Source organism: Heterodontus francisci, chromosome 40, assembly GCF_036365525.1.
Source record: "Heterodontus francisci isolate sHetFra1 chromosome 40, sHetFra1.hap1, whole genome shotgun sequence".
Lineage (NCBI taxonomy): Eukaryota > Metazoa > Chordata > Chondrichthyes > Heterodontiformes > Heterodontidae > Heterodontus > Heterodontus francisci.
Genome location: NC_090410.1, coordinates 9,082,668 through 9,094,137, shown reverse-complemented (window position 1 = coordinate 9,094,137; position 11,470 = coordinate 9,082,668). Strand labels below are relative to the sequence as shown.

Genomic DNA, 11,470 nt, shown 5'->3' with positions numbered 1-11,470 from the left:
TGCACCAAGTCCCGTTCCCCAACACCCCTGTGCTCACTGACCTACATTGGCCCCCGGTCAAGCAATGTCTTGATTTCAAAAGTTTCACCTTTGTTTTCAGATCCCTCCATGGCCTCGCCCCCTCCCTATCTCTGTAATCTCCTCCAGCCCCACAACCTCTGAGATATCTGTGCTCCTATAATTCTGGCCTCTTGAGCATCCCCGATTTTAATCGCTCCACCATCGGTGGCTGTGCCTTCAGTTGCCCAGGCCCTAAGCTCTGGAATGACCTCCCTAAACCTCGCCACCTCGCTTTCCTCCTTTAAGACACTCTTTAAAATTTACCTCTTTGACCAAGCCTTTGGTTATCTGACCTAATGTCTCATTGTGTGGCTCAGCGTCATTTTTTTTTGATAATGCTCCTGTGAAGCATCTTGGGGTGTGTTTTTACGTTGAAGGCACTGGTGAAAAAAAAAAGTTGCCGTTCCCCTTAAATGCAGCAGCTAATTATCTATGGGCCTACTGAGGACCTCAGAAAAGAGACAAGTCAAGGTCAACCTAGGATGAGAGGAGGAATGGCACTTCATGCTTCCTAGGTGTCAGCTGTAGCTCTATCATGACTGAGTCATAGGACTCGGGTTGGAAGGGGTCAGGGTTCAAATTCCATTCCAGGACTTGAATGTGTCACGCCAACTTGCTTTGTTGAATGATAATTCTCTTTAATCCACTGACTGGAGATCTGAATTTATATTTTTTGAATAAATTTAAGAGAGAACAGATGAAGGATGTCTTTGCTGACAGCTTAGGATGGCAACACTGTATCCTACATTGCAAGGCCTGTGAGGTGGAGACAAAATGGCTGCTCATCCCAGCAAGAACCAAGACCCAGGAAGTCTAAGGGAACTGCCTGTTCTTTTTAGCAAGAAGAAACACTGCTACCAAGTTTGAATCACTGGGTGACTGTCATGTGACAAGCCCCTCCCTATCTGTGGTTTTAAGCTTGTGCTTTTCTGCAGCAGGGAAGAGAAGCGTCTGGACTCTGACACTTGCAGACCCAAGTGAGGGTCCCCTTCTCCATTCCAGTTTAAAACCTTCAAATACTGCTTGTTGATTTGACCTTTTCCAACTCCAGCTACAATCAGAAACCCTGTTGGAGGAAATCATCCTCATCACTACCTCCAAGAGACTCACCAATCCAGTCATCTACCTCTTCAAACCAAAAGCCTCAGGACTACCAAATTCAGCTAGAAGCCAGCCAAATCACCAAATGCCACAGACTGTATACCCCTTTTTTCTATGGACTCTAACTCGACCAATCTACTCTCCCCTACTCTGTAACCTACTAAAGGAGTGCTGCAGTGCCGGAGGTGCTGTCTTTCAGATGAGATGTTAAGCCGAGGCCCCATCTGGCTGCTCAGGTGGACGTAAAAGATCCCATAGCACTACTTTGAAGAAGAGCAGAGGAGTTCTCTCCCGTGCCCTGGACCAATATTTATCCCACAATCCACATCACTAAAATCAGATGATCTGGTCATCATCACACTGCAGTTTGCGGGAGCTTGCTGTGCGCAAATTGGCAGCCGCATTCCCCATGCGCTTCAAAAGTCACTGCATTGGCCGTAAAGTGCTTCGGGACGTCCTGTGGTTGTGAAAGGCGCTATATGAATGCAAGTATTGCCCTCCCAGGCAGGTGTGAGGTGGTAAAACTACAAATATCCAGCAGAGAAACTACAACCCGCAGAATGCACCGCGCATGCGCCGACGAGGGGAGGGCGGGGCTTGTGTGAGTACCGGAAGTGCCTGAAATGTTGGCCCGGGAGGCCTCGAGGCGCAGGCAGCTGTCACTCAAAGTGTAGCAACTTGCAACGCTTGTGTATCAGTTTGTCAAGAGGGGGTTTTTTTTTAAAAGAGGTGAGTTTCGATGGGATAGTTGAATTGAATCATCATTTTCGGGGTTTTTTTGCCACAAAAAAAGTAAAAGCATTGTAATAACGTATCGAAAGGTTGGATGGAGGAGGCTGTGCAAACAAAAAAGTCTACACATATAACCGTTGCAGCAAAGAAAATAGCGTGGTCATTGGCGAGGCCGGGGTCGCTCGGTGATTGCACCGTGTGGATGGGCCGATTGCGCGTTCTACATTTTTTTGGCCCATGCAAAAGAGGGTGCAATTCGTAAGGGGGCGGCTCTTGCACCGACTTACTGCCACTGGCGCTGCCTCCTTTCCTTGCCTGGTGGAGAAGGGCACATTTACCCGTTATCACCGGCCTTTATTAATTTGTGGAGTTCCACCATTGCCCATCCACCCAGTCCTAATGTATCCGGAAGCACAGGATGGATCCCCTTTTCTCCTACTCACTCTGAGGTTGCCAATCCTCTAGGATCGTCCTGCAGTCTCCAGCAATCAAGGTTTAATCCCTGGGATACTGCTGCAAGCGACTCAGGAGAGAAATTATTGGGGTATTTAAAAAAAAAATCTTTGAACACTTTTATTAGTTAACATATATGGAAGATGGGGAGGGAAAGGTGTTTAGATAATTCTTGTCTGTCAATTGGGTAACAGTGTGTTGGCTTTTAATTGGGGAGGGTTTGACCAGTGATTTGGGGGACCGTGGTTGGAGCCTCATGTAATGAAAGAACCTTCAAGGATACCGACAGCATAAGTTGACAACCACATCCTTTCTCATTTCCCCCTCTCCCCCCCCCCCCCCCCTCTTTTAATCCCCTTCCTTTCCTCTTCAGATGAGGTATCAAACCAAGTGCTGTTAATGTGGATATTAAACATCGCTCTGCATTATTTGAAAAGCAGGGACAGTGTTCCTCTTGTGTCCTAAGCGACACCTCTCTTGACCCATTGGCCCTCAAACTGGGGTCCATGGACCCTTGGGACTCCGGAGAGACTTTGCAGGGAGGTCCGCGAAGGTGGGTGTGGAGTCTGGCTGCCATATGTGCAGCATAGAGTGGGCTGGCACTCTCACTTAGGGCAGTGTGCTAGGAGGAGTGCAGAGAACAGCACAAGGTAAATACTTGCTTTCTCAAAAGCTTTATTAAAATCATGTTTGTGTGCAGTATTCTCATTATTGTGCGGCATTATAATTTAAATGGGGTGTCAGTGAATACTAATCTATTTGAAAAGGGGTCTTTCAACCAAAAAGGTTTGTTAATCACTGCCTTAACAGACCCCCCCCAACAAAAGTAGTGACTACGTTATTCAGCTCATTGCTATTTGTGGGATCTTGCTGTGCACAGAAATGCCCTCCAGAATAATGAATGCAGTTTATAGTAATTGATAGTATGTGAAGTGGTTTTGGATTTTTGATCGGTGCGATATTAATAGAAAAACTGTATACTGTTTAAATGAAGTCTCATGGCATCAGGTCAAACATGGGCAAGGTAACCTCCTACTGATTATCACCTACCGCCCTCCCTCAGCTGATGACTCAGTACTCCTCCATGTTGAACACCACTTGGAGGAAGCAATGAGGGTGGCAAGGGCACAAAATGTACTCTGGGTGGGGGACTTCAATGTCCTTCACCAAGAGTGGCTCGGTAGCACCACTACTGACCGAGCTGGCCGAGTCCTTAAGGACATAGCTGCCAGACTGAGTCTGCGGCAGGTGGCGAGGGAACCAATACGAGGGAAAAACATACTTGACCTCGTCCTCACCAATCTGCCTGCCGCAGATGCTTCTGTCCATGACTGTATTGGTAGGAGTGACCACCGCACAGTCCTTGTGGAGACGAAGTCCCGCCTTCACATTGAGAATACCGTCCATTGTGCTGTGTGGCACTACCACCGTGCTAAACGGGATAGGTTTTGAACAGATCTAGCAATGCAAAAAACTGGGCATCCATGAGGCGCTGTGAACCATCAGCAGCAGCAGAATTGCACTCAACCACAATCTGTAACCTCATGACCCGGCATGTCCCCCACTCTACCATTACCTTCAAGCCAGGAGATCAACCCTGGTTCAATGAAGAGTGCAGGAGGGCATTCCAGGAGCAGCACCAGGCATACCTTAAAATGAGGTGTCAACCTGGTGAAGCTACAACACAGGACTATCTGCGTGCCAAACTGCGTAAGCAGCATGCGATAGACAGAGCTAAGCGATCCCATAACCAACAGATCAGATTTAAGCTCTGCAGTCCTGCCACATCCAGCTGTGAATGGTGGTGGACAATTAAACAACTAACTGGAGGAGGTGGCTCCACAAATATCCCCATCCTCAATGATTGGCGAGCCCAGCACATCAGTGCGAAAGATCAGGCTGAAGCATTTGCAACAATCTTCAGCCAGAAGTGCCGAGTTGATGATCCATCTCGGCCTCTTCCTGAAGTTCCCAGCATCACAGATGCCAGACTTCAGCCAATTCGATTCACTCCGCGTGATATCAAGAAACGGCTGAAGGCACTGGATACTGCAAAAGCTATGGGCCCTGACAATATTCCGGCAATAGTACTGAAGACCTGTGCTCCAGAACCTGCCATGCCCCTAGCCAAGCTGTTCCAGTACAGCTACAACACTGGCATCTACCCTGCAATGTGGAAAATTGTCCAGGTATGTCCTATACACAATTACCACCCCATCAGTCTACTCTCAATCATCAGTAAAGTGATGGAAGGTGTCATCAACAGTGCCATCAAGCGGCACTTGCTTAGCAATAACCTCCTCACTGACGCTCAGTTTGGGTTCCGCCAGGGCCACTCAGCTCCTGAACTCATTACAGCCTTGGTTCAAACATGGACAAAAGAGCTGAACTCAAGAGGTGAGGTGAGTGACTGCCCTTGACATCAAGGCAACATTTGATCGAGTATGGCATCAAGGAGCCCTAGCAAAACTGAGGTCAATGGGAATCGGGGGGAAAACCCTCCACTGGCTGGAGTCATACCTGGCGCAAAGGAAGATGGTTGTGGTTGTTGGAGGTCAATCATCTGAGCTCCAGGACATCACTGCAGGAGTTCCTCAGGGTAGTGTCCGAGGCCCAACCATCTTCAGCTGCTTCATCAATGACCTACCTTCAATCATAAGGTGAGAAGTGGGGATGTTCGCTGATGATTGCACAATGTTCAGCACCATTCGTGACTCCTCAGATACTGAAGCAGTCCGTGTAGAAATGCAGCAAGACCTGGACAATATCCAGGCTTGGGCTGATAAGTGGCAAGTAACATACGCGCCACACAACTGCAAGGCAATGACCATCTCCAACAAGAGAGAATCTAACCATCTCCCCATGATATTCAATGGCATTACCATCACTGAATCCCCCACTATCAACATCCTAGGGGCTACCATTGACCAGAAACTGAACTGGAGTAGCCATATAAATACCGTGGCTACAAGAGCAGATCAGAGGCTAGGAATCCTGAGGCGAGTAACTCACCTCCTGACTCCCCAAAGCCTGTCCACCATCTACAAGGCACAAGTCAGGAGTGTGATGGAATACTCTCCACTTGCCTGGATGGGTGCAGCTCCAACAACACTCAAGAAGCTCGACACCATCCAGGACAAAGCAGCCCGCTTGATTGGCACACCATCTACAAACATTCACTCCCTCCACCACTGACACACAGTGGCAGCAGTGTGTACCATCTACAAGATGCACTGCAGTAATGCACCAAGGCTCCTTAGACAGCATCTTCCAAACCTGCGACCTCTACCAACTAGAAGGACAAGGGCAGCAAATGCATGGGAACACCACCACCTGCAAGTTCCCCTCCAAGTCACACACCATCCTGACTTGGAACTATATCGCTGTTCCTTCACTGTCGCTGGGTCAAAATCCTGGAACTCCCTTCCTAACAGCACTGTGGGTATACCTACCCCAAAAGGACTGCAGCGGTTCAAGAAGGCAGCTCACCACCACCTTCTAAAGGGGAATTAGGGATGGGCAATAAATGCTGGCCTAGCCATCGACGCCCACATCCCTGAATGAATATAATAAAAATGGGGAGAGATCTGGGTGTCCTGGTACATGAATCTCACAAAATTATTATGCAGGTGTAACAAATAATTAGGAAGGCACATTGAATGTTGGTGTTTAATGCAAGGGAAATTGAGTCTAAAAGTAGGGACAGTTTAAGAACAAGAGGTCTCCCTTTTAAGGTGGAGATGAGGAGAATGTTTTTCTCTGAGGTCGTTAGTCTGTGGAATTCCCTTCCACATAAAGTAGTGGGGCCTGGGTCATTAAATTTGTTTAAGGCTGAGTTAGACGGATTTTTGATAAGACAAGGGAGTCGAGGGTTATTGCGGGCAGACAGGAAAGTGGAGTTCAGAACACAACCAAATCAGCCATGATCTTATCGAATGGCAAAGCAGGCTGGAGGGGCCAAATGGCCTACTCCTGCTCCTAAAAAGTCCTATGTAATGCAAATCTAATGACTGGGTGGCTGATTTCCTGTGCGAGACTTGCCTTCCTTTCCCTTTCCACAATCTGAATTTGTTCATGTTCTGCTCTGTGGTTACCTCTTTCCTCGTGTGAATAGGTGTGAAATCATACAGTCCAGAAGGGGCCATTTGGCCCATCGTGCCCTTGCCCGCTTTCTAAAAGAGCTATTGAATTAGTCTCACTCCCTTTGCTCACTGACCTGCAAATTTATTCTTTTTCTGTCTTCATCCAGTTCCCTTTAGAAAGTTATTGAATCTGCATCCACAGCCCTTTCTGGCGCGTTCCAGATCATATATTAAAGGCGCTTTGTTGTCAAGTTAATAAAACATCCCAAGACACTTCATTATCAGAGAAAATTTGACACCAAGCCACAAAAGGAGATATTAGATCAGATGACCAAAAACTTGGTCAAACGGGTAGCGTTTTAAGGAGCGTCTCAAAAGAGGCAAGAGAGGTGAAGAGGCGGACGGGCGTAGGGAGGGAATTCCACAGCTTGGAGCCTAGGCAGCTGAAGGCATGGCCACCAATGGTGGAGCAATTAAAATCGGGAATGCTCAAGAAGTAGGAATTAAGAGGAGCGCAGATATCTTTTGAGAGTTCTGGAGGTGTTTACAGAGATAGGGAGGGGCGAGGCCATGGAGGGATTTGAAAACAAGAATGAGAATTTTAAAATCAAGATGTTGCTTAACTGGGAACCAGTGTAGGTCAGCAAGCACGGGTGATGGGTGAGTGGGACTTAGTGCGAGTTAAGACACGGGCAGCAGAGTTTTGGACGACCTGTGTAAAACAATTTATCCTCATCTCCATTGGTCAAATATCTTAAATCTGTGTCCTCTGGAAACGGGTTAATGACTTCTGAGATGTTTGGATATGGACAGTAAGCTGCACATTTGGGGCAGTTTTGTGCACGAAATTCACACCCATTTGGAACTAGGGTGTGACCGGCTAAATTCATTTCACGTGTTGTCCTTACAGCCAACGGTCTGGGCTGGGTTTGATCCTCGGCCCTAGAAAAGGTAACTAGTTGGACTACCCTGTCTCTCTCCGCCTGTGGTCTCAAATAGCAAGTTTCGGCACTGGGGGAAGTGAACATGAGAACATCCAAAACTCTGCCCATATCCTAACTCACACCGACTCCCGTTCACCCATCACCCCCCCGTGCTCGCTGACCTAAATTGGCTTCCAAGCTGGCAACGTCTCGATTTTAAAATTCTCATTCTTGTTTTTAAATCCCTGCGTGGCCTTGTCCCTCCCATCTCTGTAACCTCTTCCCTTCGAGATCTCTGCACTCCTCCAATTCTGACCTCTTGTGCATCCCCTATTTTAATAGCTTCATTGGTGGGTATGCATGGGCCCAAATCTCTGGAATTCCCGATATTGTATTAGTAGTCTCTCCTGTGAAGCATCTTGTGACGTTTTACGGTGTTAAAGGTGCTATATAAATACAAGATGTTGGTGTAAGCCCTAAAGGGATAACCAACTGTGCCACCCTGCCCCTCTCTTCGCACGCAAAGTTCTTTCGCTTGGCATCAAGTGTCTGTACTGGGGGACGTGTTTTTAACTGTTGACGTTTGCTGGTCTGTTTTAGGTGGCGAGCAGGATGCAGCCAGTCAGCCACAGCGACTACGTGCTGCAGCAGCTGTGCTCGCAGCTGGAATACGGCTTCCTGTGCGACTGCTCCATCGCCGTGGGCGACGTCCACTTCCGGGCGCACCGGGTGGTCTTGGCGGCTTGCAGCTCGTACTTTCACAAGCTCTTCGTCAACCAGCCGGTGGAGACCTCGCAGCTGTTCCTGAGCTCGCAGGCCGTCAGCCCGGACCACTTTGACTTGATCTTGCAGCTGATGTACACTGGCCGCCTGGAATCCTCTCCTTCCAACCCGGAACAGTTCAAAGCCTCGCTTAACTTCTTGAAGCTTTATAATGCTGCCCATTTTTGTGGCACGACGACAGCAGCCGCAGTGGGAGAGAGGGAGAACGAGGAGGGGGTTCCTCTTGCCTCTGGGTCTAGCAAAAACAACCCAATGGTCTTTGGCGTCCAGCTGTGCCAGGACAAAAATACATCCATGGAGGCTCCTGTAATAAGTAGGCCGCCTGTTGGCCCAAATCACCTGGCCTCGGTCTCCATCAAACCTGAAGTCCCAGAGGATATGCCAGAACTGCAAACGTTTCTCTGCCACCACTGTGGCTTAGACTTCGAGGAGCAGGCCAGCCTGAGGGACCACCTGCAGCTCCACGCCAAGAAGCCTTTCCACTGTCCGCTGTGCGGCCTGGCCTTTGAGAGTGCCCAGGGGCTGCAGGAGCACGTCTCTGGCTGCCTGCACGGGATGCAGGAGCAGGTGCAGAGCCGAGCCCCCGAGGTCAAGCAGGAGGTGGAGCTCGCAGAGAGGTTCGAGGGAGACGGCTGCTGCCAGGGGCGGGAGGCAGCGAGCAAGGACTTGGGGCCGGGCCTGAAGATGCCAAAGGTGGAATACGCGGATGAACCGCCGCTGCTTCTGGGACTTAGTGGCGTTACTGTGGTGAGAGTTGGTGGTGAGGATGCAGACGTTACCCCTCCCCAGTCCTACGACGGGCAGGCGGAGGATTACGAGCTGGAGGAAGGCGAGGTGAGGTTCCCGGGTGACGATGACTTGGTGCTGGAGAACGCCTCGGACGATGGCTCCTTCAGCAGCTCCGACAGCAGCCTAGACGCCGACAGTGCCGGTGAGGACTCAGCACGGACAGAGCTGAGCGAGGACGAGGCTACACCATGCGGCACAGGGCCCAAGGCACCACCACCAACACCGTCAGCGGGAGGAGGCCAGCCTGCTTGCCACGTGTCGCGGCGCTCTGGGAAGGTGTGGCGCTGCCAGGCATGCGAGGGCTGCCGCCCCTCCGAGGAGCGGTCGAGGGGCCTCCCGGGTAATCGCACTGGGAGCCAGCTGGGGGCGACCCGGGGGAGGATGCGGAAGAACGCCGTGGCAACCCGTTCCTCCTCGCGACGGGGCGTGCCAGAGGGCAGCGGGCGGAATGGGCCATGCCATGCCTGCCACGACAGCGGTGGCAGGCAGCAGGACACGCGTCAGCTCCCCGACTGGGAGAAGATGCAGGCAGTCGAGCGCACGTTGGCCAAAGGAGCAAAGGTACCAGTCAGCAGCCGCAACAAGCGGGGGCCAGTGGCCTCCGTGGGGGGTAAGGCGCGGAACCACCACCGGAAGCCTCGCCACAAGAAGGATGCTGAGGCTTTTGAGGGGAAGCAACGGCGTTTCGCTAAGGCGCCTGGCAAGAGGAAACACAACGGATTGCGCGAGCACTTCTGCGCGGTCTGTGGGAAAGGCTTCCTCCAGCGGGGCCACTTGACTGAGCACATGGCCACCCACAACAAGGCGAAGCAGTTCTCCTGCCAGGTGTGCGGGCGGGAATTCCTGCGGGAGCGCGAGCTGCGGCTCCACGTGGCCATGCACACCGGCGATGCCCGCTACGAGTGCCAGGTCTGCGGGCGGGGGAGCTACCGGAAGCACAACCACCTGCGCCACATGGCTTGCCACCTTTCCCAGGGCCAGGCCATTTGTCAGGTCTGCTTTGAGATCTTCCGCAACGAGGCAGACCTGGAGAGACACCTCGAAATTCACCTCTACCCCTGTGTGGCCTGCGGTGAGAAGTTCAAGTTAAAGAAGGACATGGTGACGCACGTTACCAGCTGCTGGATGAAGAAGCTGCTGGACGAAGAACTGGAGAAGTCTGCGGATCAGGGAGATGAGGATTGACCCTTGAGGTTTACCCCCCCCCTCCCTCCCTCCCACTACCGTCCCCCACCTCCAAAACCATTTTTGTAATCCAGAATCTTTCATTGCATTGTAGACCTACTGCATATAGAACAGGAAGATTCCAGGTTGGCTGTCCTGACCTGTGCTGAGTTAGCCTCTCTTGGCCAGGGCAGCGGTGGAGGGCTGGGTAGGGTTGGCCATAATTGATCATAGCACCCTCCCCCCCACAGGATTAGGGAGGGCTAAGTTCAGCCAGGGGTTTGCATTCCCCATCTCTGTACCTCTACTCCTGTTCGGGTGGAGGGGGAGGGAGCTGGGTCAGACTTGGATGGCAGACGATAGGATTACGTGATGCTGCCCTATGGACCTAGAGAGTGGGGATTCCCACGTGGAGCTGGACAACGGGCAGTATAACTCCCCCCGCGCCACGTCTGCAACGACCCCTCCTGCCAGTCACAGATGCACTTGCGCTAGTACATTGGCACTGGTTTCTCTCTGCATGTCGTGTTCCTGGCCCTTCTAGCCAAAGCCTGATCCAGTTTATCTTTAATCCCATTTTGCACAAATGTGCCTTTAGGGTGGAAGTCAACACCTTGTGTGTAGGATTGGAAATCCAGGGGATTGATAAATTGAAAGGCAGTGGTCAAACCAGGGCAGGATTAAATTGATTTATTTCTCCACCTCATTCCACCCCCAACTTTTTGTGCATCCCTTACACAATAGACCAAACCTAGACTCTGTCTGTACTGAAGTGAGGTAGTGAAGAAAGGCCAGAATCTGTGTACCAACAGGGAGCCAACACCATCTGTGGAAGAGGGGGAAGTGTTGCGAAGCACACACACTGCCATAGTGAGTGGCCATTGCCTGACCTCGATACTTGGTCAGTGGTTTGACAGACGGGGGCTGAGACTCTGAAGGGCAGTTTGATGATCAAAGCGTGGATATTTGAAAACCAGCAGTTTGGGTTTCAAAGAGAATATGTGTTTGTAAAATTTGAGTTTTGTATTCTTATTCTGGTAGTTGGAAGGTCTTGTGATCTATGTTCATCTAATTAAAAAAAAAAGTTCTTCACTGTTAGTCGACAATGCATTTTTTGGTTCTTTTTAAGCTTCGAGCAAAAACGTTGGTGACTTTAGCTGTGAACTGGCTCGGAGGAGTCAAGATGAGCATTGCTTAAGTCTGATTTTGTTCACCTTCCAACCGTGATGTCCATTGTATGACCCTTCCCTGGGTTTAAAAATAAAATTGGCAGCACCTTGTACTCTTGCCCCTGGGTTCAGTGCTCCTTTTAAGTACTGCATCAACAATTCAACTGCCACACTCACTATTTTCTCTGACAGCGTCCGGTGTTGTTGACTGTTT

General features: G+C 50.5%; 1 protein-coding gene across 2 annotated transcripts; it reads left to right on the top strand.

Annotated features, from left to right (window-relative positions):
• The first annotated feature begins 1,757 nt into the window (after positions 1-1,757).
• Positions 1,758-11,185, top strand: LOC137353053 (zinc finger and BTB domain-containing protein 1-like). Of its 2 annotated transcripts, none has more exons than XM_068018993.1 (2): positions 1,758-1,890; positions 7,952-11,185. In XM_068018993.1, exon 2 carries the CDS (start codon positions 7,964-7,966, stop codon positions 10,106-10,108), a length of 2,145 nt encoding a protein of 714 aa, XP_067875094.1. In that variant the 5' UTR covers positions 1,758-1,890; positions 7,952-7,963; the 3' UTR covers positions 10,109-11,185. The 2 variants fall into 2 exon arrangements, with proteins under 2 accessions (XP_067875094.1, XP_067875093.1); XM_068018992.1 differs by lacking the exon at positions 1,758-1,890 and adding an exon at positions 1,897-2,437.
• Positions 11,186-11,470: the final 285 nt, after the last annotated feature.

What these genes read in the sequence shown, in the direction of transcription:
- LOC137353053 (XM_068018993.1), top strand. Translation starts at nt 7,964, where the DNA reads ATGCAGCCAGTCAGCCACAGCGACTACGTGCTGCAGCAGCTGTGCTCG.